We start from the raw sequence: 24,146 nt of genomic DNA, 5'->3' as shown, positions 1-24,146 counted from the left end.
CCCCTTTTTTGGACCCTCCCCCACAGTTTGAGAACCTCTTCTTTAAGAGAACTTCCTCTGGCACTTTACACAAAACTGTGAAAAAAGTGAAGGAAGATTTTTAAACCTGTTTTTTAAAGTTCCAAACTGGAGTTTCATTCTTTTCTGGTTTTGCAGTGATATTTACCAGCCTCTGCACGTTTACCAAACCAAACGCACATCGTGACAAACACAGATGCATTTGTCACTTTTGTTAGACAAACTTCAGCCAAATGTGGCAGTAGGTCTGTTCTGTAGATCCGCTCTATGCTGTAGACCTGCTTTGTGCCAACACTGGAACACAAATTTAGACTGGTTTTTGCTTCACGTTTGGTCTTGCTCTTCTAATCAGCCGCACTGTGGGAGGGGCTTGTGTTGGCTGTACGCAGGAAGGAGCGAGAGCGTGAAAAGGCGAGGGGCGGCGTGCTGACGTGAGGCAGATGGACAGGTAGGATGTTTAGGAAGTTGAACCTGCCCTGTGATGCACGCTGGTACACGAGGGCACACGCTGTCGCAGACGAGCCGTGCATAGGGAGCGTGTGTGTTTGTGATGCGCCGTAGAGTCTCCGCGGGTTTCAAATGAGCGCACAGGCTGCACTGAGACGCCCCACACGCTCCTGCACCCGCTACAAGTTTATTACCAACAGCAGCGGCCGGAATGAAATATGATCACACTTGTTGAGTGTCAGACCTCGAGTGAGAGACAAGACCGAGTCCAAACGCGAGTCCGAGACGAGACACGGCGATCTACCCACACGACCTTGGCGATCGACGTATTGAGCACCACTGGTCTACGCACAACGAGTTCTGTTTCAGCAGCCGACAGTGTCACAGCTTTTGTATTTGACTTGTATTTGTGATTGTGCTTCAGCTCAAACCAATTTCATTTTCCAGTCTCGCGCTCAGGTCTCCACAGGTCAGACCATCTCAGCTCCGGCTCCGACTCTGACTCAGACCGAGACGACAGATTTATCATTGTTACGACCGAGCTCTGTTTGGGACTGGGGGAGTAACGACGAGGAACAAGGAGGAAAAATCGTATCAATATAAAGTAATTTAAAGAGCCCATCTCACGCAAAATCAACTTTTCACATCTTTCTACCTTCTCAGACTGATGTGTGGGCCTTGGATTTGTCACTGAAGTGTTTTTTTTAGATTGTTTCTGTGTTTTTTTTAACAAATTGCAGTGTATTTCTGCCGCCCTCCCACGTGACGACGACGCAGCAGATAGTCGGACTTTCATAGTTCCTGGTCTGTGACTGTCTCCAAGAAACAGTGTTGGGAAGGTGACTTTTAAAATTAAAAATGATTAATCCCCTTACAGAAAAATGAACAATAAAAAGTCCAGACTTTACTGAACCAAATTAAAAATATTATTGATAGAAGAAGAAGAAAGACATGGTCTGCGCATAGCAGGATTTAGTCCTGTTAAATCCTGTTTTAGTCCTGTTTTAGACCTGGTTTTAGTCCTGGTTTAGACCTGGTTTAGATCTGGTTTTAGACCTGGTTTAGTCCTGGTTTAGACCTGGTTTAGAGTCTAGTTTAGACCTGGTTTTAGTTCTGGTTTTAGTCCTGGTTTAGACCTAGTTTAGTCCTGGTTTTAGTCCTGGTTTAGACCTGGTTTTAGTTTCCTGGTTTAGTCTGGTTTTAGTCCTGGTTTAGACCTGGTTTTAGACCTGGTTTAGACCTGGTTTTAGTCCTGGTTTAGACCTGGTTTTAGATCTGTTTAGACCTGGTTTAGAGTCTAGTTTAGACCTGGTTTAGTCCTGGTTTAGACCTGGTTTTAGTCTGGTTTAGACCTGGTTTAGATCTAGTTTAGACCTGGTTTAGTTCTGGTTTTAGTCCTGGTTTAGACCTGGTTTTAGTTCTGGTTTTAGTCCTGGTTTAGCCCAAAATGTGAAAACCGAAAATCCCTCTGTGTAATCCATTTATTTCAACAAAGTAACTGTAATCCAATTACCACTCACTGAAACAGTAACTGTAACTGAATACAGTTACTATTATAATTTGTACTCTGATTACTCCGGTACATGTAATCTGTTACTCCCCGACACTGCCAAGAAATCAGTAAGATTTCAGAACTATTGTGTAACAGATGTTCCAGAACCAAACTGTGTTTATGTGCAGAAGAAACAACGTGAACAGAATTATTTTACATCAGATGGAACTTTAATTAACAGGAATGTTCAAGTTAAATTAAACAAAAAAGTGGATCTAAAATATTTACAGAAGTGGTAATTTACACGGTTTTAAACTAAAGTGTAGAAAACGGCAATTTTAACTAAGAAAACTAAGAATACAACAAAAGATTTAACAGACAAACACAAAGTCCTGAAAACAAATGTCTCAGAACGAGAAAACGAGAGACACGTTCAGTTAACACATTAAATCCGACACTAGTGCTTCTTTTACCGAGTCAAACGCTGAGACTTGACAGAGACACAAACAAACACACAAAATGACAGACCAGACTCAAAGACCAGCAGCCCAAACAGGTGTCCACAAACTCTTTAAATATCAGAGGTGCAGCTTCAGGTGTGGAGGTGTAGAGGAAACACCTCCAGGTCACCAGTCGTCCAGTCAGGATTCCAGGTCGGGTTGCAAAGGGACGATGGGAAATTGCCGACGCACAGACGAGTTTAACAAAATTGTAACATCACAGAAATATCGTTCAGTGAATTTAACCTTTCGTGAATGTGGCCAGTTCTTGTCAGTTTTGCAGAGAACCTCCCACCATCCAGCCTCACCCCAGCCTCCACAGCACCGCATCGTCTCTAAACATTTCTTACATCTTCGTACAGCACTGACTTCACTCATGTCACTGGTGAGCGTTTAGTTTATGCAAATGAGTCATGTGGTTTTAAGTTTTGTTTCTGTAAAACGTAAACAAATGTGCTCAGATCTGTGTGGATAGAGAAGATAGAGAAGATAGAGAAGATAGAGAAGATAGAGAAGATAGAGAAGACCTGCAGACACAAGGGCCGTTCACACCAAAGCCTCAAAAAACGCCTTGACGTCTCTATTTGGAAGCTTTGCATTTGAGTTTAGACGCCCCCGACGCTCGTGTCTTTGACTCTGTGGACGAACGGGAGAAAAATACTTGACGCCCCTGACGTTTACCTGGAAACAAGAGCCCGGTCCTGGTCTTTTCCTGAAACGATGTCAGACCAGACTGAGAGACTTTAGTGTTTTTATGACATAAAACATCAGCGAAGGAAATCGACTCGACGACTGGAGCGTGTTTATATTTATACTCCACTAATGACACTGGATCAGTCCTGGTCTAGTCCCAGGCTAATCACGGTTTAGTCCCAGGTTTAGTCTCGGTCTATTCAGGGTCTAGTCCTTGTTTGGTCTCGGTCTAGTCCTGGTCTAGTCCTTGTTTAGTCCTGGTGTAGTCCTCGTGATCGTCTCGGTGATTGTGGTGTATATATTTATTCTCCGTTCATGTTTGTGGTTCTCGTTCTGGTTCTCGGGTTTTTCTTCCTGATAATAACGTGGCTGTGTCTCTGGATACTCGTCCCTGATTGGTTGACGCGGCGCATGTGCCGTGAAAAGTTAAGCATTTTCAACTTCTTGATGCTGACGCCTTGGACGCGCATTTAGACCGCCAATGCCAAAACGCTCAAGACGTGCCGCGTCGACGCCAGATTCGACAATCTGTGTGTCATTCGTTCATTTGTTTTTCAATATAAAACCAAAAATAAGAAAACGAAAAAACAACAGTTTTCCTTCGTTATTTGTCTCCAAAACCAAAATGTTTTCGATTTTGTGTTTAAATGAAGAATGGAAAAAAACGGATAACGGCCGTTTCCCGTTTACGTGACTTCCGTGACTGCGATGCCGAACTTTTGCACCGCATATGGACTGAATCAGGACTGATCCAGGTCCTAGACCAGACCGAGACCAGAGCGGGACTGAGACCGGGACCAGACCGGACCAGGCGGGACCAGGGTGGACTTCGAGCTTTGACTCCAAGCTTTGACTCCGAGCCTCCACGGGGTCCGAGCCTCAGCTTCGAGCTCCGGTCCTGCCGTGGGCTCTGAGCCTCCGGTCTGGTCCCGGTCTGGTCCTGGTCTTGTCTCGGTCTCGGTCTCAGGCCCGCTCTGGTCCCAGTCTGGTCCCAGTCTCAGTAGCGCTCTGGTCCCGGTCTGGTCCCGGACCTGGTCCATTTGAACCAAAAGCTCTTAGTTCGATTCATTTTCATTGGTGTGAAAGCGTCAGTCGGAGGCTTTGCTCCACCTCGGAACCAGCCGCGGTTCTTGAGCGCGGAGAACCAGAGCAGCTCTGTCCCGGTCTCAGTCCCGCTCTGGTCTCGGTCTGGTCTTGGACCTGGATCCATCCTGGTTCAGTCCATATGCGGTGCAAAAGTTCGGCATCGCAGTCACTGAAGTCACGTAAACGGGAAACGGCCGTTATCCGTTTTTTTCCATTCTTCATTTAAACACAAAATCGAAAACTGAAAAAACGAATCATTATCTGTTTTTTCATTTTGGTTTTGGAGACAAATAATGAAGAAAACTGTTGTTTTTTTTCGTTTTCTTATTTTTGGTTTTATATTGAAAAACGAATGAACGAATGACACACGGATTCTCGACGCTCCGCAAAAACTCAGGACGCTTCAGTCGCGCTTCCACATCGACTTTACATAGAAACTGGACGCTTTGATGCTTTGATGCTTTGGTGTGAACGGCAGAAAAGAGTCGGTCGTCGCTCTGAGCCGCCTGCTCCTCTTCAAATCCAGTGTGACGCTAAGTTACAACTGAACCTCGTCGTTGGTCCACGAAAAGACTGTTTTTACACTCGCCGTCTCCCTCGGCTCAAACTCAGCTGCTGCAGCTTCAGACTTACTTGTTTTTAAAGCTCACGTGACGTCGAGACGCCGCGGTGACGTGACACCAGCCGATCACGTGACGAGTGTTTCGGGAGGTTTTGCGTTACCGTGTGGACAGAGAACGACGTGTGTGGACGCAGATCGTTTTCGATGCGCTGATACATTGATCCGCGGATTCGTTTTAGTGTAAACGGGGTTTAAGGTCGGGCTTTTATGCTCGCGGCGATGAAGCGAGCCAGGTGAGGCTGATCAGACGAGCGGATCTGAAGTGGGTGGAGGCACGAACCAGCACATGTTTAGTAAAGGTTTATTAATGTCCATCCATAGTTTTCATTTTCTTAACTCACTATTATAGTTGTAATAATCTAGTTAATCATCATCACAGTAAAATATATTTGTGTCAGCAGCAAATAAAATCATTTTTACTATTTTTTTTAATTGATTGATTCATTTTTATTTTGAGTTTGTGCCAAGAGAGAAACAACAATCATGTAAACTACATATACATTGTAAACAACAGAAAAGCACATTTCTCGAAAAGGAGTGGGAAGAAGAAAAACTTCTATGAACCCACCCCTATTCATGACATAGTTTCATAATTTATGTGGTTGCTTTTTTGATTGTGGTGAATAAATCATTAAATGTATAAATTAAACAGTTTAGGAAAACACTAGTTTCCCATTTTTACAAACTGGAGTCTGTCTGTGAGGAAACTTTTATCCAGTTTAAAGCGACTTATTCCATAAAGTTTGAGTTTTTGAAATAGTTTGGTGAGACTTAATGTGTCAAAGGTTTTTCCTGAGATCTGTGAAGACTCCAGCTGCATATTTTTTCTCGTCCAGAGCTTCTTGTGTAATTTCCTCCGCCGCCTGAACTCAGTCTGACTTTCATTTTTTATTTTTTGTCTGTGCATTTTTCTAATCTGTATCACATAGTTTCTGTGTAAAACTGAGGGAGGAGTGAGACTGGTCGTGTTCATCCCCATTTTTGTGGATGGTTTTACTTTTTCTATTTTCATATTTTTCTGAAATAACCCAGTTAAAAAGATAAAATGCTCTCCGATGCTTTTTTGATTAGTGTCTGTTGGAGCCTTATTACATGTCTGTACCTCCTGCCACTGTGAGGCGTCCTGTAAAAAGGCAGGAAAACGTGCACACAGGTGTTGCACCGTGGAGGTATACAGTCTTTTGACCGTCGTCGTCGTCGTCGTCGTCGTCGTGGTGATATATTTAGTGCTGAATCTGTGTATTTTTGGATGGCTATAAGTATATGGCCAATAAATATTGAGAAACACGGTATTTGTACTCTCTTTTTATGGAAGACACGCGTCCGAGACCCCACACACGCTGCAGCCATAGTGAACCTTGCACAGGGCAAGTTTTGGCCGCTACAGTGTCATAGTGATTATTTTTATATGAGCTTAACTAACACAGTCCCTGCACTCACGCTGACTCAGCAAAAAGAGGAAAAACTCAACTTAACTACAGCTTCTCTTCAGTCTGAGTCTTACTCTGGTCCAATAAACTGCTCAGATATTTGAAATTATATCGGCTGAAATAAAATAATCCAAGCAGCACTTTCAGTTTTTTACATCAGCTCAGTTTGCCGCATTCATATGATTTTTTAAAATTATTATTATTATGTATTTTAGTTTGGAATGTTGGGCCTGACGTCAGTGTTGATCTTTTGTAGATGTGATATTTAAACTTGCGTCATGGTGTTAAATTCACTCGGGAGTTACCGGTCGCTCTCCACCCTCTTCCAAGTCGCTCCCCAAGGGATTTCTGAATTACAATTATTATGCTGAATAAGTCAAATGTACATGTTTTATTTTGATGCCTACATTTGTGCACGAATAAATGAATAATGGTTTATGTTTTGTAGGCGTCTAACTGTTTTATTTCCTCAGTTTCTTGTGCTCACTGAAATGAGCAGCTCTCTGTCGTCTTTGTTTTATAAAAGTCGCTCAGGAAAAGGAAAAATGTCGGAGCCCGCTGGTCTCCAGGTTAAAACTGTGTCATGCTCTTGTGATTGTGATGGAAATTTAATACTGTGGAAAGATTTGGAAAGACTGAATGTGATTTTTACCTGAGGCCGGAGCTTCATTAACATTTGTAAAGATTCAACAGAAACAACCTGCCCCACCCACAGGGAACTCTGTTTTATGTTGTTTTATCTGTGCTGCTAAAGGAGAAACTCAGTTTGTCGACTGGACTAAAGTTGATTTGGTCGAATACTTTTCTCACCACATCCGAGCTGCTTTTTCAGTTCTGGTCAGACACTTTCTTATATCTGTCTGAAAGAGCTAACTACACTGAAACTCCTCTGAAACTAACACATCTACATCTTTACAGTTTCTATTTGTTAGTTTGGCCTATTAAACCTGTACTGAGTGTGGGTCATATTAGCACAGGGGAGTCGAACTCATTTTGGGTTCGGGGTCGTGTCCAACCGACTTTGATCCCAAAGTGTCCGGATCAGAAAACTCATGTCATATAAACCCCAAAAATAACAATAAGTTCAAATATTTGTGTAGAGAAACACAAATCTGTTACAGAAATCTTTTTTAATTGATGAACTCTTTCTTATTATAATATTATAATATTATGAACAACCTGAAACTTTAAGAACAATTCAATTTCAACACAAAGTTTTAACATGAACTTGTCTGTAAACAGGAATAAGTCCATTTTTTTGTTGTAAAATCCTGCACTCGGCTCCACTTTTCTCATGTTGGACATTTTTCTGATGAGGGTGTCACGGTCAACAGTCAAAACGATCGTCCTTTAAGAGCGTTTGGAAAGAGACAAGTCTTCATTTGTGCTGCTCTGGTGGGAGGGGCCACGTACAGAGACGCTGGAGACGCTGCTGTGATAAACACCACAGAAAATTAACAACATTTTAATAGAAAATATCATTCAAATATTTTAGTAGAAAATCACCCAAGGGCCACATTAAAGGTCTTGGAGGGCCGGATCTGGCCCCCGGGCCTTATGTTTGACACCTGTGTATTAGCAGAATCATTGAGGGTCATAATGGGGAGTTCACACTTCTGGTCTTGATCTGGCCTCACTGTTGTTCTTTTGTTTGGTTTGATTTAGGTTTGAGGACTTGTTAGATTGTGTCTGAAACCATTTCTGTTTAAAGACGGATTCTCTTTCTTTATTAAAACAGCTTCTTTAACTCTCCTCTCAAACCAACTGAGGAAACTCATTTGTGTCGCTTGTATCGTGGATCTGGTCCTTCGGGTCACGACCAGAGGTGAGGGGAGGAACGGAGACTGACACTAAATCACAACGGTCCGATACAGCGACCGCATCACTGCAGACGCTGCACCTGTCCACCTGTCAATCTCACGCTGCACTGCACCTGCACCTGTCAATCTCACGCTGCACTGTCCACCTGTCAATCTCACGCTGCACCTGTCCACCTGTCAATCTCACGCTGCACCTGTCCACCTGTCAATCTCACGCTGCACCTGTCCACCTGTCAATCTCACGCTGCACCTGTCCACCTGTCAATCTCACGCTGCACCTGTCCACCTGTCAATCTCTCGCTCCGTCCTCCCCTCACTCCAGAACAAAACCCCGAGATACTTGAACTCCTCCACTTGAGGCAGAGACTCTCCACCCGGAGACAAGACGCCTTTTTCCAGTCGAGAACCAAGACCTCGGACTTGGAGGACCTGATCTTCACCCCAGACGCTTCACACTCGGGTCAAACGGCCCCAGAGCTGCAGGTCCTGGTCTGATGAAGCCAACAGGACGACATCATCTACAAACAGCAGAATGTTGTGTATCAAATATGATACAAATGGCTTTATATATTATTTATAGGGCTGGTCTACCCCCCAGTCTAAAAGTTACACCGTGACCTTTTATATGACTGGGATTTGGAAAATTTATCTTTATTTTTATTATTTTGACTACATATTAGTGCTTATTTAAATTGTACCTGTCTTGTATTTTTATTCAGTTACTCTCCACAGATCTGACCTGTAACTTGGCCTAAAAAAATCAAGTTTTATAGTAAATTTAACCAAGAAACTAGAAAAGCAGTCAGAGAGCGCAGACTCCGCCAAGGACCACAGTCCCCCTCATATTAACTGTGTTTTCCATAAATATTTGTCTCGTATCTTTCAATTTGGAATATGAAAGAGGATCCCATTGTCCATCCCTGAGTCAAATTTCATGGGGTTTGGTCAATAATTAACCCAGATATTGAGAAACAAAATGTTTGGCCCCATTTACCACAATGTTAACTAAAATTTCAAAGTGATCCAGAATCCAGGATTTCTTCCGGATCAGCCCCAAAATGAAATCAGTTCTTCCTTTTCACATTTCCAACAAATCCTGAAAATTTCATCAAAATCGGTCCATAACTTTTTGAGTTATGTTGCTAACAGACAAACAAACAAACAAACAAACAAACAAACAAACAAACAAACAAACAAACAAACAAACAGACAAACAAACAGACAAACAAACAAACAAACAAACAGACAAACAGACAAACAGACAAACAGACAAACAAAACAAACAGACAAACAACAAACAAACAAACAAACAAACAAGACAAACAGACAAACAGACAAACAGACAAACAAACAGACAAACAGACAAACGCCGGCAAAAACATAACCTCCTTGGCGGAGGTAAAAAGGACTAAACCAGGACTAAACCAGGACTCAACCAGAACTAAACCAGGACTAAACCAGGACTTGTGTGATTGGATGTTCCTGGTGGGACTTGCACGTCGTGACTTGGACTCAGGTCAGACTTGAGACACTATTTTTAGGACTTGAGACTTGATAAAATGGATTGATTTAGTTTTTTTTTTGGACTTCATATTACTGTTTATTTATATATTTTACTAACCCTTTGACCTGTAACTTTGCCTAAAAAAAAAAAATCAAGTTTTATAGTAAATTTAACCAAGAGAAAATGAGTCAGAACATTCAGTTTGTTCTTGAATGTTGCCGGTGTTGGTTTTGTGTTTCTGAAAGCTGCGTACAGTTTGGTTTCTTTGTCCTGTGGTGGTGTTTGTTTGTTCGTGTTGTTCTTTAATCTTCTCCCCGTTGCTCAGGTTTGCGTCCGTGTTTGTTTGGGTTTGGATCCGGAGACGAGCTCCTGTCGTCAGGGATCCCAGCAGCGCCGCTCTGTTGTGGGGAAAAGGAGGAGGCGGCTCGTGTTGACATGACGTCACTTTACCACAACCACACGAGTCAGATCCTCACCTCAGCAGCGTCGGGTGTTTTTCTGATGAACCGGATTAAAACGGTTTCACATTTAGTTGTTGTTGTTCTTAAGTGGAAGTGAAATCTCCGGGGGTGAAGTGGGCGCGACACTCGAGGGAACGACTGACGCACACTTCCCCCGAACTGAGATTCAAATAAAAAGAACTAATATTAAACAATTCTACAACTTAAATGTCAAACCGGAGCTGGAAATAAACTGCACCAGGACTAAACCAAGACTAAAACAAGGACTAAACCAGGACTAAACAGGAAAACAAGGACTAAACCAGGAAACCAGGACTAAACTCAGGACTAAACCAGGACTAAAAAACAAGGACTAAAACAAGGACTAAACCAAGGACTACTAAACCAAGACTAAACCAGGACTAAACCAGGACTCAGGACTAAACCAGGACTAAACCAGGACTAAACCAGGACTAAACCAGGACTAAACCAGGACTAAACCAGGACTAAAACAAGGACTAAAACAAGGACTAAAGGACTAAACAGGACTAAACCAGGACTAAACCAGGACTAAAACAAGGACTAAAACAGGACTAAAACCAGGACTAAACCAGGACTAAAAACAAGGACTAAACAGGACAAAACTAAACCAGGACTAAAAACAAGGACTAAACCAGGACTAAACCAGGACTAAACCAAGGACTAAACCAGGACTAAACAGGACTAAAACAGGACTAAAACCAGGACTAAACCAGGACTAAACCAGGACTAAACCAGGACTAAACCAGGACTAAACCAGGACTAAACCAGGACTAAAACAGGACTAAACCAGGACTAAACCAGGACTAAAACAAGGACTAAAACAAGGGACTAAACCAGGACTAAACCAGAGGACTAAACCAGGACTAAAACAGGACTAAAACAGGACTAAAACAGGACTAAAACAGGACTAAACCAGGACTAAACCAGGACTAAAACAGGACTAAACAGGACTAAACAGGACTAAAACAGGACTTGTGTGATTGGATATTCCTGGTGGGACTTGCACGTCGTGACTTGGACTCAGGTCAGACTTGAGACACTATTTTTAGGACTTGAGACTTGATAAAATGGACTAAGACTTGGGACTTGACTTGAGGAGGTTTATGAAGCACTTTTAAATGTGAATTTGTTCTATTCTGAAAGTAATGATTCACACTAAGATCCTGTCAAGACATTTAAAAAGGAAACATTAACATTTATACAACTCTTACATTCTTTATAAATACTCATAAATAAATATACTATGATTTTATAAGTACAATTTATCTTAAAATTCACATAAATTACAAAAATCTAACCTATATTTGGTACTTGTGTGTAAAGACTTGAAGCTCAAAGCAGACGACTTGGACTTAACTTGGACTTATGGCTCAGCGACTCGAGACCCGACTTGGACTCGCCTGTATTTGACTTGGGACTTGACTCGGACTTGAGGACAAAGACTTGAGACTTGCAAAACGACGACTTGGTCCAACCTCTGGTACTTGGCCCCTGTTTCAGCAAAATCCTAGAACCGCCGCTGCATCTAAGTACTTGTCATGGTTTATTCTACATGAATCACTTTCTAACGACACGGACACATGTTCTTTTTCTTGTGCTGATTTGTTCCTGGGCTCTGTGTCTCTGGGCTCTGTGTCTCTGGGCTCTTGTGTCTCTGGGCTCTGTGTCTCTGGGCTCTTGTGTCTCTGGGCTCTTGTGTCTCTGGGCTCTGTGTCTCTGGGCTCTTGTGTCTCTGGGCTCTGTGTCTCTGGGCTCTGTGTCTCTGGGCTCTGTGTCTCTGGGCTCTGTGTCTCTGGGCTCTGTGTCTCTGGGCTCTTGTGTCTCTGGGCTCTTGTGTCTCTGGGCTCTGTGTCTCTGGGCTCTGTGTCTCTGGGCTCTGTGTCTCTGGGCTCTGTGTCTCTGGGCTCTGTGTCTCTGGGCTCTCGTGTCTCTGTGTTTCCTTGAAGTGTAAACACTGTGGTCTTTGAGCTCCGGAGGCAGCAGACCCTCACATGAGCCGCTCGCTCACATAAACTCTGACATAAACACGATGAAACGGGAGGCAGCTCCTCGTCTCGGCACAAAAGCTCGAGGACTCGGGCTCTCGAAAACCTGCTGCTCCTCCTCCTCCTCCTCCTCTTCTCAGACGCTCTTCTCATGTTAATCAAACACCGATTCTGCTGTTAGGATCCAACAACCACACGATTAACGATGTTCGAATCCCAAAACTAAAATAGAACCAGAAACAAAAGTGATATGGTTCAAAAGACTCGAAAAGATCGACTTTGACAATCGACACATCCACTGGGAAAACAAACATGGAGGTTTGACGCTCACTTTTTCAGAAAATCCTTCCCAGTGTGAACTGCACAACGACCGAAAGTCTGAGATTCTTGATGCGTTTGTTTCTGCACCATAACTCTTCATTTAAACAGACTTGTGATTTGATATATTGTGATGGTCCACGATATTATTGTGAAAACTTTGACGATGCGATATCACCATATTTCTGTCTTTTATTTTATTATATTTTATTTTAATTTTTTTTAATGTAATTTAATTTTATATTTTTTTATTATTTTTTTTATTTTATTTTATCAATTTTATTTTATTTTTTATCTATTTTATTTTCAATTTTTTCAATTTTTTTTTATTTTAATGCTTTTATGTATTGATTTTATTATTTTTATCCGTTGATTTTTTTTTTATTATTTTATTTATTTAGTCTATTAGTTTCCTTATGGTTGAAACATAATTCTGCAGATTTTTTTAATTTTAATTTTTAATTTTAATTTATTTTAAATAAATTATTTTAATTAAATTTTATTTATTGATTTTATTATTTTTATTTGTTGATTTTATTTTTATTATTTTAAATTTTTTTTATTTTAATAGTTTTCTTATGGTTGAGACATAATTCTGCTGATTTTTTATATTTATTTTTTTATTTAAATTTATTTTAATCTAATTTATTTAAATTTAATTAATTTTATTTATTTATTTATTTATTTATTTTTGTACTGCTTTTATGTATTGATTTCATTATTTTTTGTTTGGTGATTTTTATTTTTATTATTTTATTTATTTATTCTAATATAATAATTGTCTTCTGGTTGAAACATAATTCTGCTGATTTTTTATTTTTATTTTTAATTTTTATTTCTTTTAATTTAATTTAATTTATTTTTAATTTTTCTTTCTTTCTTTCTTTATTAGTACTGCTTTTATGTATTGATTTTATTATTTTTATCTGTTGATTTTATTTTTATTATTTTATTTATTTGATCTGTTGGTTTCCTTATGGTTGAAACATAATTCTGCAGATTTCTTTATTTTATTTTTATATTTTTTTTAAGTAAATAGTTTTATATTACTGTGTGATATTGGATATTTCCTCACTTCTTCTTCTTCTTCTTGCAGACGTACGGCCTGAGCGGGGAGAGTCTGCGCAGTCTGACGGAGAAGCTGCGCGCTCTGGCCTGCACGCTGCAGATGGGCATCCAGGGCAGGTGGAGGCTCAACAGCTACGACGGACGCGGCGCCACCAAGCTGTCGGTGGGAGAACTGCAGCTGGTGGTGGAGCTGATCGTTTCCGCCAAAGGCCTTTTCTCTCTGCTCAACAGGTCGGTTACGTAACACATCCCGACGCTTCCTCGACGCTCCGAGGATGTTTCTGCTCCCAGGACGTTTCTGCTCCGACGCTTTTCTAAAGAAAGAAACGTGTGCGAGTTCTGAGAAAAAAAAAAAAAAAAAAAAGATTCAGCGCGGAGACGAATCATTCAGAAGGAATTTAACACTGAGACTGGAAACAAAATATATACATGAATCAAAAAGAACTGATCTGATCTTTGACGAAACCAGGACTAAAGCAGGACTAAAACAGGTCTAAAACAGGTCTAAACCAGGTCTAAACCAGGTCTAAACCAGGACTAAACCAGGACTAAAGCAGGTTTAAAACAGGTTTAAAACAGGTCTAAACCAGGACTAAACCAGGACTAAAGCAGGACTAAACAGGACTAAAACAGGACTAAACCAGGACTAAACCAGGACTAAAACAGGACTAAACCAGGTCTAAAACAGGACTAAAACAGGTCTAAAACAGGACTAAAGCAGAACTAAAACAGGTCTAAAACAGGTCTAAACCAGGTTTAAAACAGGTCTAAACCAGGTCTAAACCAGGACTAAAGCAGGACTAAAACATGTCTAAACCAGGTCTAAAACAGGTCTAAACCAGGTTTAAAACAGGTCTAAACCAGGTCTAAACCAGGTCTAAACCAGGACTAAAACAGGTCTAAACCAGGTCTAAACCAGGTCTAAACCAGGACTAAACCAGGTCTAAACCAGGTCTAAAACAGGTCTAAAACAGGTTTAAAACAGGTCTAAACCAGGTCTAAACCAGGTCTAAACCAGGACTAAAACAGGTCTAAACCAGGTCTAAAACAGGTCTAAACCAGGACTAAACCAGGACTAAAGCAGGACTAAACCAGGACTAAATCAGGACTAAAACAGATCTAAACCAAGTCTAAACCAGGACTAAACTAGGACTAAACCAGGACTAAAACAGGTCTAAACCAGGTCTAAAACAAGTCTAAAACAGGACTAAACCAGGTTTAAACCAGGACTAAACCAGGTCTAAACTAGGATTAAACCAAGACTAAACCAGGTCTAAACCAGGTCTAAGCCAGGACTAAACCAGAACTGAACCAGGACTAAACCAGGTCTAAAAATACTTGAATCAAGAAGAATCGATTTGATTCTTAAAATAAGATTTGTTTATAAAATGAGGAGAAAAATGCTCCTGAACTTGAAATAAAACAAAAACTACAATTAAAAAACGACTCACTTTGTGTTTCGAAAGTAATTTTTGTCGTTCTGGCAAATTAAACGAACTCAAATAACAAATAAACAAATACTACTTTTACTCAAGTCTTATCGTATTTAAAATGTAAACATGAGCGATTATAAAACTCTACATTTATATTGTTGATTTTAAATTTAAAGTTATATGTGTTATTGTTATTTTCTTACATATCGTCTATTTCTGACTCATTTAATTGTAATTTTGTGTAATTTTAAATAATTTTTTAATTGTAACTTTGTGTAATTTTCGTTTCAGGTACCAGTTCCATCAGCTGAGTCAATATTCTTCCACTAAAGACATTTTCACGAGCTGCAGACACTTGGGGGAGATCGTGCACAACGTAAGTCGACAAGAAAACACTTTAGAACCAAAAATATTAAATGTTTTACAGAATGAGAACGAGATTTCAAACCATGAGAAGTTTCTTTAATATTTTTAATATTTTTCGAGTCGTTTTCCGCTGTTTGGATCCAACAACCGCACAACAACGATGTAAAACTAAAACTTAAATATGACAATATCAGAACCAGAAACAAAAGTGATGTGGTTCAAAAGACTCGAAAAGATCGACTTTGAAAACAAACACGGACGTTTGACGATCACTTTTTCAGAAAATCCTTCCCAGTTGTGAAATGACAGAATCTGAGATTCTTCATGCGTCTGTTGCTCCAGAAAACTTCATTTAAACAAACAGACTTGTTGTGATTCGATATATCGTGATGGTCCACGATATTAATGTGAGAACTTTGACGATATCACAATATTTCTGTGTCTTTTATTTTATTTATTTATTTTTATTTTTTTAATTTATTTTTTTTATTTTATTGTATTTTATTTATTTATTTTTTTATTCTATTTTTTTGAAACAGGACTGAACCGAGGACTGACCCAGGTCTAAAGTAGAACTAAACCAGGTCTAAACCAGGTCTAACCCAGGACTAAACCTGGACTAAACCTGAACTAAACCAGTTCTAAACCAGTTCTAAACCAGTTCTAAACCAGGACTAAACCAGGACTAAACCAGGTCTAAACCAGGATTAAACTAGGACTAAACCAGGTCTAAACCTAAACTAAATCTGAACTAAACCAGTTCTAAACCAGGTCTAAACCAGGTCTAAACAAGGTCTAAACCAGGTCTAAACAGGACTAAACCAGGTCTAAACCAGGTCTAAACCAGGACTAAACCAGGACTAAACCAGGACTAAACTAGGACTAAACCAGGACTAAACTAGGACTAAACCAGGACTAAACTAGGACTAAACCAGGACTAAACTAGGTCTAAACCAGGTCTAAACCTGAACTAAACCTGAAATGAACCAGTTCTAAACCAGTTCTAAACCAGATCTAAACCAGGTCTAAACTAGGACTAAACCAGTTCTAAACCAGGTCTAAACCAGGTCTAAACCAGGTCTAAACCAGTTCTAAACCAGGTCTAAACCAGGACTAAACCAGGTCTAAACCTGGACTCTGTACTGTGTTTACGAGAAACAAGTTACAGTTTTTATGTAAGAGGAACAAAACCCAACAACACAAACGCTTCTCTGTCCCAGTAAAAAGGAAGTCAGAAGTTTAAACTCTGTAAAACTGTCTGAAACTCTCTCTCCATCTCTCCTTCTCTCCTTCCTCCTTCTCTCCTTCTCTCCTTCTCTCCTTCTCTCCTTCTCTCCTCTCTCTCTCTCTCTCTTCTCTCCTTCTCTCCTCTCTCTCCTTCTCTCCTTCTCTCTTCTCCTCCTTCTCTCCTTCTCTCCTCTCCTTCTCTCCTTCTCTCCTTCCTTCCTCCTTCCTTCCTCCGTCTCTCCTTCTCTCCTTCTCTCCTTCTCTCCTTCTCTCCTTCCTCCGTCTCTTCCTTCTCTCCTTCCTCCTTCTCTCCTTCTCTCCTTCCTCCTTCTCTCCTTCTCCTTCTCTCCTTCCTTCTCTCCTTCTCCTCTCTCCTTCTCTCCTTCCTCCTTCTCCTTCTCTCCTTCTCTCCTTCTCTCTCCTTCTCTCCTTCTCTCCTTCCTCCCTTCTCTCCTTCTCTCCTCCTTCCTCTCCTTCTCTCCTTCTCTCCTTCTCTCCTTCCTCCGTCTTTATCTCAAACATTCCTGACATTTTTCCGGGCAGACTGACCCAAGCCGAGTTTCACCGGGACTTTGGACGTGTTTCTGAAAACCTGAAACTGTGAAAAAGCGTGAAAGCTGAAGCGTGTTTGTGTCTCTCCTTTTTTTTTTTTTTTTGAGGCCGGGCGCTTGAGGCAGGGGGCGGGGCTCGCGTGGGAAAGGGGAGGAGCTCGAAGGGGGTTGACTTTTTGACTCGCGGCGCTCGGGAGGATGATTAACTAGACCGAGAGACGCACACGACACACGAGGACCTGCAGAAAAAAAAAATGAAGAGAGAAACGGAGGATTACAAAAGCAGCGTCTGAAAACCGGGTCGAGGTTTTTCCCGGAACGACAGGTACGACTCGAAGCTCCTGATTGGATTATTCTTAACCCGGAGACGCAGGATTAGACGGGATTTAATGACATAAAATGATCTGTGGGTTTTATTTTATTTGCGTGCGGTGATCAGGTCTCGCTTCCTTTTTGAAACTTGACGCAGTCGATCGAAACGGGTTTTGTTTTTTCACTTGGTTTTTTTTGTAATAATTTGTTTCTAGACTCCGGATTTTCTTTTTAAATGTTCAGGAGACGAGTGGGAATGTTTATGTGAAGTTTAAAAAGGACTAAACCAGGACCAAACCAGGTCTAAACCCTGGAAACCAGGACTAAACCAGGTCTGATCCAGGACTGAACCAGGACTGTACCAAGGACTGAACCAGAGCTGAAGCAGGACTAAACCAGGTCTAAACCAGGACTAAACAGGACTAAACCAGGTCTAAACCAGAACTGAAAGAGGTCTAAACAAGGATTGAACCAGGACCAAATCAGGTCTAAACCAAGACTGAACCAGGTCTAAACCAGGTCTAAATCAGGACTAAACTAGAACTGAACCAGGACTGAACCAGGTCTAAACCGGTCTAAACCAGGACTGAGCCAGAACTGAACTAGGAATGAAACAGGACTAAACCAGGTCTAAACCAGGACTCACCCAAGGACTGAACCAGGACTGAACCAGAACTGAAACCAGGTCTAAACCAGGTCTACACCAGGACTAAACCAAGAACTGAAACCAGGACTAAACCAGAGCTGAACCAGAACTGAATTCAGGACGACTAAAGCAGGACTGAAACAAGAACTGCACCAAGTCTAAACCAGGACTGAACTGAGGACTAAAGCAGGACTAAACCAGGACTAAACCAGGACTAAACCAGGACTAAACCAGGTCTAAACCTGGACTAAAGCCAGGACTAAAGCAGGTCTAAACCAGGTCTAAACCAGGACTAAACCAGGTCTAAACCAGGACTGAACCAGGACCAAACTGGGATTAGTCATGGATTAGGACTTGGATCTGCACCTCTGGGCCCGTTCAGACTCTCGGTTTCGCTCGGCTTCAGTCCAGGTTAAAAAAACTTTGTGACCCACGACTCACGTTTGTTCACAGGAAAATATCACCGTTTTTTTCCCCTAACGCCACTTTACACTTTATTATTCAGTAACACTTTATAATAACTACACCTTATTTAGCCTTAATAAAGCATGAACAAAGACTTAATTAACAATGAACAAAGATTTAATTAATAATGATTCATGCTTAGTAAATGTTTAATAAAGGATAATTCATCTTCACTTTAGAAAATCTCTCAAAAAGACTAAACTCACAGATAAACGCTGCCTGAATGATCATTACATTTCATTATTAGTAAATCATTCTCTCATAGTTTATTAATGATTAATAAATGCTCAAATGGTTAGTTCATGAGTAATTAAGTATGAAATAATTATGAGTAACTATGTACAGCACTGGTGAATTAAATGCGTCTTAGAGTCCGAAAAATACTCAAGTTTTGAACGAGGAAAAACCTGTAATCAGTGTTTCAACAGAAAACTGGTCAGACAAGACAAACCAAAAAAAAAAATCTCTTGTGACCCACCTGAGGGTCTTTGGGAAACAATCCGTGTGTCACTTGTTCATTAGTTTTTCAAAATAAAACTAAAAATAAGAAAATGAAAATATAATATAATAATGTGTATATATATATATATATATATATATATAATATATATATATATATATATATATATATATATATATATATATATATATATATATATATATATATATATATATAATAATAATTTTCTTCATTATTTGTCTCCAAAACCAAAATGAAAAAAAAAGATACTGATTCATTTTTTCAGTTTTTGATTTTTTGTTTAAATGAAAAATGGAAAAAAAAATGATAATGGACTAAACCAGAACTAAACCAGGTCTAAACCGTTTTCAGTCCTGGTCTGGTCCTGGTCTGGTCCTGGTCCTGTTCTCGGTCAGTCCTGGTCTCAGTCCTAGTCTCAGTCCTGGTCCTGTTCCTGGTCTTGGTCCTGATCTCAGTCCTGGTCTAGGTCCTGGTCTCAGCCCCAGTCTGGTCCTGATCTGGTCTTGGTCTGGTCTTGGTCTGGTCCCAGTCTCAGTCCTGGTCCTGTTCTTGGTCTCAGTTCTGGTCTCGGTCCTGGTCTCAGTCCGGTCTCGGTCTCCGGTCTGGTTCTGGTCTTGGTCCTGGTCTCGGTCCTGGTCTCGGTCCTGGTCCTGGTCCAAATGTACAAATGACACACGGATTGAAAACACTGATTTCGTTGATTTTCTTAAATATCTTTGTTTTATTCAAGATTTGACAAAAATAATCCTCAAAAGTTTGTAACGTTACGAGAAAAAAACAAAACACATTTACACTATAAAATTAGTTGCTTCATAAAACATCCTCAGTCCGTTTTATTTTTAATCAGATGATGAATTTTACTTCCATGTCGACACTTTTGTCGTGAGTTTTCAGTTTTTCTGCTCGTCCAGACTCAGAGTTTGATTTCAACGAAAACAAAAGACCCAAAGAACGATTGTTCTGACTGTTGTTAAACCGAAAGAAAAGACGAACAGATCTGGGACACTCACCTCGAGAACTAAACCAGGAAACCAGGTCTAAACCAGGACTAAACCAGGACTAAACCAGGACTAAACCAGACTAAAACCAGGTCTAAACAGGACTAAAACCAGGACTAAAAACTAAACCAGGACTAAACCAGGACTAAACAGGACTAAACAGGACTAAACCAGGACTAAACCAGGACTAAACAGGACTAAACAGGACTAAACCAGGACTAAACCAGGACTAAACCAGGACTAAACCAGGACTAAACCAGGACTAAACCAGGACTAAACAGGACTAAACCAGGACTAAAACCAGGACTAAACCAGGACTAAACCAGGACTAAAACCAGGACTAAACCAGGACTAAACCAGGACTAAACCAGGTCTAAACCAGGACTAAAACCAGGACTAAACCAGGACTAAACCAGGACTAAACCAGGACTAAACCAGGACTAAACCAGGACTAAACCAGGACTAAACCAGGACTAAACCAGGACTAAACCAGGACTAAAACAGGACTAAACAGGGACTAAACCAGGTCTAAACCAGGACTAAACCAGGACTAAACCAGGACTAAACCAGGACTAAACCAGGACTAAACCAGGACTAAACCAGGACTAAACCAGGACTAAACCAGGTCTAAAAACAGGACTAAAACCAGGACTAAACCAGGACTAAACCAGGACTAAACCAGGACTAAACCAGGACTAAACCAGGACTAAACCAGGACTAAACCAGGTCTAAACCAGGACTAAACCAGGACTAAACCAGGACTAAACCAGGACTAAACCAGGACTAAACCAGGTCTAAAACCAGGACTAAACCAGGACTAAACCAGGACTAAACCAGGACTAAACCAGGACTAAACCAGGTCTAAACCAGGTCTAAACCAGAACTAAAACGAGTCACTTGTTTGTAATTAACTATTGTTCACTCAATTCCTGTTTTTTACTTTTTATTTTTTTCACAGTTTATTTGCTCGTGCGTGTGTTTTTGTTTTGTTTTTTTTCAGAGTTTTTTTTACCGGTGTGTGTGTGGGGTTTTTCAGAGTTTTTTTTTTTTTGGTGTGTGTGTGGGGCAGAGGAGGAGGAGGAGGAGGAGGAGGAGGAGGGGGGCAGATAATTCGAGCCGAGGCAGATTTTACTGAACTGAAAATGTGGAGGTTTTGGTTTCGTTGAACATTTCCACTATTTTGAGTCCGAGCGTCTTTACTCTGTGTGACTTCAGATCCTGTAAAACGTTTCACTGCTTCACACACGACGCTCGCGCCACTGCTCCTGTTCACACCTTCATCTCCTCGGAGCTTTTACACTTCACTGAAACATCACGATAAACTATAATAACAAAGAGAAAAAAATATATAAATGGTGATTAAAAAAAGAAAAAAATCTTTTAAAAAATCGCAGAAAAGAGAAAGAAACACGCGTGAAATAAAACTTAATCATATAAATGTAAAAATGTAAAAAAAAATAAAAAAAAATAAATAATAAAAAACAAGAGTTGTAGGGAGTATTATCTGTTACATAAGGTGAGTTGTTGTACAGTTGTAGGGAGTATTATCTGTTACATAAGGGTGAGTTGTTGTACAGTTGTAGGGAGTATTATCTGTTACATAAGGGTGAGTTGTTGTACAGTTGTAGGGAGTATTATCTGTTACATAAAGGTGAGTTGTTGTACAGTTGTAGGGAGTATTATCTGTTACATAAGGGTGAGTTGTACAGTTGTAGGGAGTATTATCTGTTACATAAGGTTGAGTTGTAGGGAGTATTATCTGTTACATAAGGTGAGTTGTAGGAGTATTATCTGTTACATAAAGTTGTACAGTTGTAGGGAGTATTATCTGTTACATAAGTGAGTTGAGTTGTAGGGAGTATTATCTGTTACAAGTTGTAGGGAGTATTACATTCAAACATGCGAGAAATGTGCTCCTCGAGGCCAGTGATCCAAAAGATTAAAAAACAAAAAACAAAAATAATAATAATAATAATAATAATAATAATAATAAGCAATGTTAAAACATTTTGAACAACATCTGCATGTTTTCACTTCTTTCGAGATCTGTAACCGAGGCTGTTGTGGTCGGGGAGTTTCTCCTGCGGTGAGGCTCAACTGAACTTCCCCCGGAATTAGAATATTTCCTGCAGATCTGAAAAAAATCTGATGATGATGATGATGATGATGATGATGCTGCTGGTTGCAGATGCACATGAACCTCGGTTGTTGTGTGTGTGTCGTGTGTTGTGTGTGTGTGTAATGTTTGTGTGTGTGTGTGTGTGTGTGTGTGTGTGTGTGTGTGTGTGTGTGTGTGTAGTGGGAGAAGTAACTTTTGATTTTGGAACAAGTGTCGCTGCATCTCTCCAGCTCTCACTGTGGCAGCTCAGGTCAGAGTCCCGCACCAGGTCGGGTCAGAGTCTTGAGGTCCAGGTCAGGTCGGGTCAGAGTCCAGGTCGGGTCAGAGTCGGTCCAGGTCCAGGTCGGGTCAGAGTCCCGGTCCAGGTCGGGTCACGGTCCAGGTCGGGTCAGAGTCCCGGTCCAGGTCGGGTCAGAGTCCCGGTCCAGGTCGGGTCAGAGTCAGGTCGGGTCAGAGTCCAGGTCGGGTCAGAGTCCCGGTCCAGGTCGGGTCAGAGTCCCGCACCAGGTCGGGTCAGAGTCCCGGTCCAGGTCGTGTACCCGTGGACTTGAGAGAGAGAACCCTGAGCCTGTGGAGCAGGTGTCTGCAGAGCTCGACTGGGCGACGGCTGCACTTATCTCCATGCGACATGGAGCTGTGCACCGGTCCTTTCGCCTGTGGTCACCCGACGGTCCACACGGGCAAACCTCCGAGCCTGTCGAGTCCGGGTTCAGTCCTGGTTCAGTTCTGTTTTAATCCTGTTTTAGTCCTAGTTTCTCCTGGAAGTCCTGGTCCGGGCGGGTGCAGGACTCTGGGTCGGGTCTTGTTGGTCTCTTGTGGTGATCGTCGTGGGCGTCTTACTGATTCACTTTTGCAGTTACCGCGACAGCCCCATATGTGATGTTAAACCTTTTCTTCTTCAAATAAATGTTTAATAATAGTTTTGCTTAAACATTGAATCCAGAACAAACAGAATATAAAACAATAACAACATTTTAAATAAGTCATGTCTCTATATTCTGTCTGTAGTCGGTGAGCAGCTCTAATACAGATTTGATATGATCTCTCGGGACAAATATAATTATATCAAGGGCTAAATTTGGCCCCCGGGCCGGAGTCTCACATGTTTGTTATATCTGTTTCTCGTCTCTGTTTACACACTCAAAGTTGTATTTGTATCCAGTTGGTGAGGGCTAGACTTGTTTGTTTTATTAAATCATTTAAAATTAATATTGCAATTTAAAATGTCCAAATTTCAACAACACATTTCAAAAACACCCGGTTCCAAAAAGATTCCCCCAGTTTGTCCTGAACACAGTGATCTGCACAAACACGGTGACCAAAAACATGCCACAACAATAAAAACCTCTTCACTTTAAGACCAGGACGTGTTTCAGATGTTTCAGACTTTGAACACAAAACTAGAACTGGAACCGAAGTCACAGAGTCAAAGCCAAAGAAACTGTAATTAGATTGATTTAGTTTTTTTTTTTTATTATTTCAGTATCGTGACATTTGTGTTGGACATAAACTGTGCTCTTGTCATTAGATTCTGTTCTGTTTTGACTTTGTGCCACAGACTGATTGTGAAACCGAGAGACACGTGAAGTCAAACCCCTAAACAAACACAAACCGATTAAAGATCATTATTATGAGATTATTTAGTCGCTGTTGTTTTCTGAGTGTCTCATGTACAAACTGTAACTCTTGCTTATATCATATTTAAATCACCAGTTTTTGATGTAAATACAATGATTTACAAACCCTGATGTGATGATATTTTATTACAGACGAGACTAAACTGAAAATAGAAAATATATTGTGCAGATAAATACTGTTTATTGAGGATGCATCGTTAAAACTTTAAAGTTGAATATGTTGAATGTTGAAGATGTTGAATATATTAAATCATTATAAATTATTGATAGAGTTAAAAAATATCATTCCAAAAAGCAAACAGGATTTCTTTCATTTAAAGAATTTAGTCGTTATAATTTAAGAGGTTTATATCATTTTGAAAACGCTTAAGTCCGAACAAGTGTTTTAATTTTTGGTGTAAAGTTATAAAATGAACTAAACGATGAATTGAAATGATGCTCTTCTT

At 40.6% G+C, this 24,146-nt stretch overlaps 1 protein-coding gene across 3 annotated transcripts in view; it reads left to right on the top strand.

The window, feature by feature from the left end:
* Window positions 1-24,146, top strand: part of cnksr1 (connector enhancer of kinase suppressor of Ras 1) — an 88,278-nt gene that overhangs the window by 5,440 nt on the left and 58,692 nt on the right. For all 3 annotated transcript variants that reach the window (XR_008632877.1, XM_055158765.1, XM_055158769.1), the window contains exons 3-4: window positions 13,494-13,696; window positions 15,190-15,274. Coding sequence is in view for 2 of the 3 variants with exons in the window: in XM_055158765.1 (XP_055014740.1) it covers window positions 13,494-13,696; window positions 15,190-15,274 (288 nt within the window). In the remaining variant the exon portion in view is untranslated. The remainder of the gene's footprint in view (window positions 1-13,493; window positions 13,697-15,189; window positions 15,275-24,146) is intronic.

Source organism: Boleophthalmus pectinirostris, unplaced genomic scaffold, assembly GCF_026225935.1.
Source record: "Boleophthalmus pectinirostris isolate CB_2022bp ecotype Guang Dong unplaced genomic scaffold, ASM2622593v1 HiC_scaffold_10, whole genome shotgun sequence".
NCBI classification, from domain to species: domain Eukaryota; kingdom Metazoa; phylum Chordata; class Actinopteri; order Gobiiformes; family Gobiidae; genus Boleophthalmus; species Boleophthalmus pectinirostris.
The sequence above is the reverse complement of the archived record's forward strand: the minus strand, read 5'-3'. Positions and strand labels throughout refer to the sequence as shown.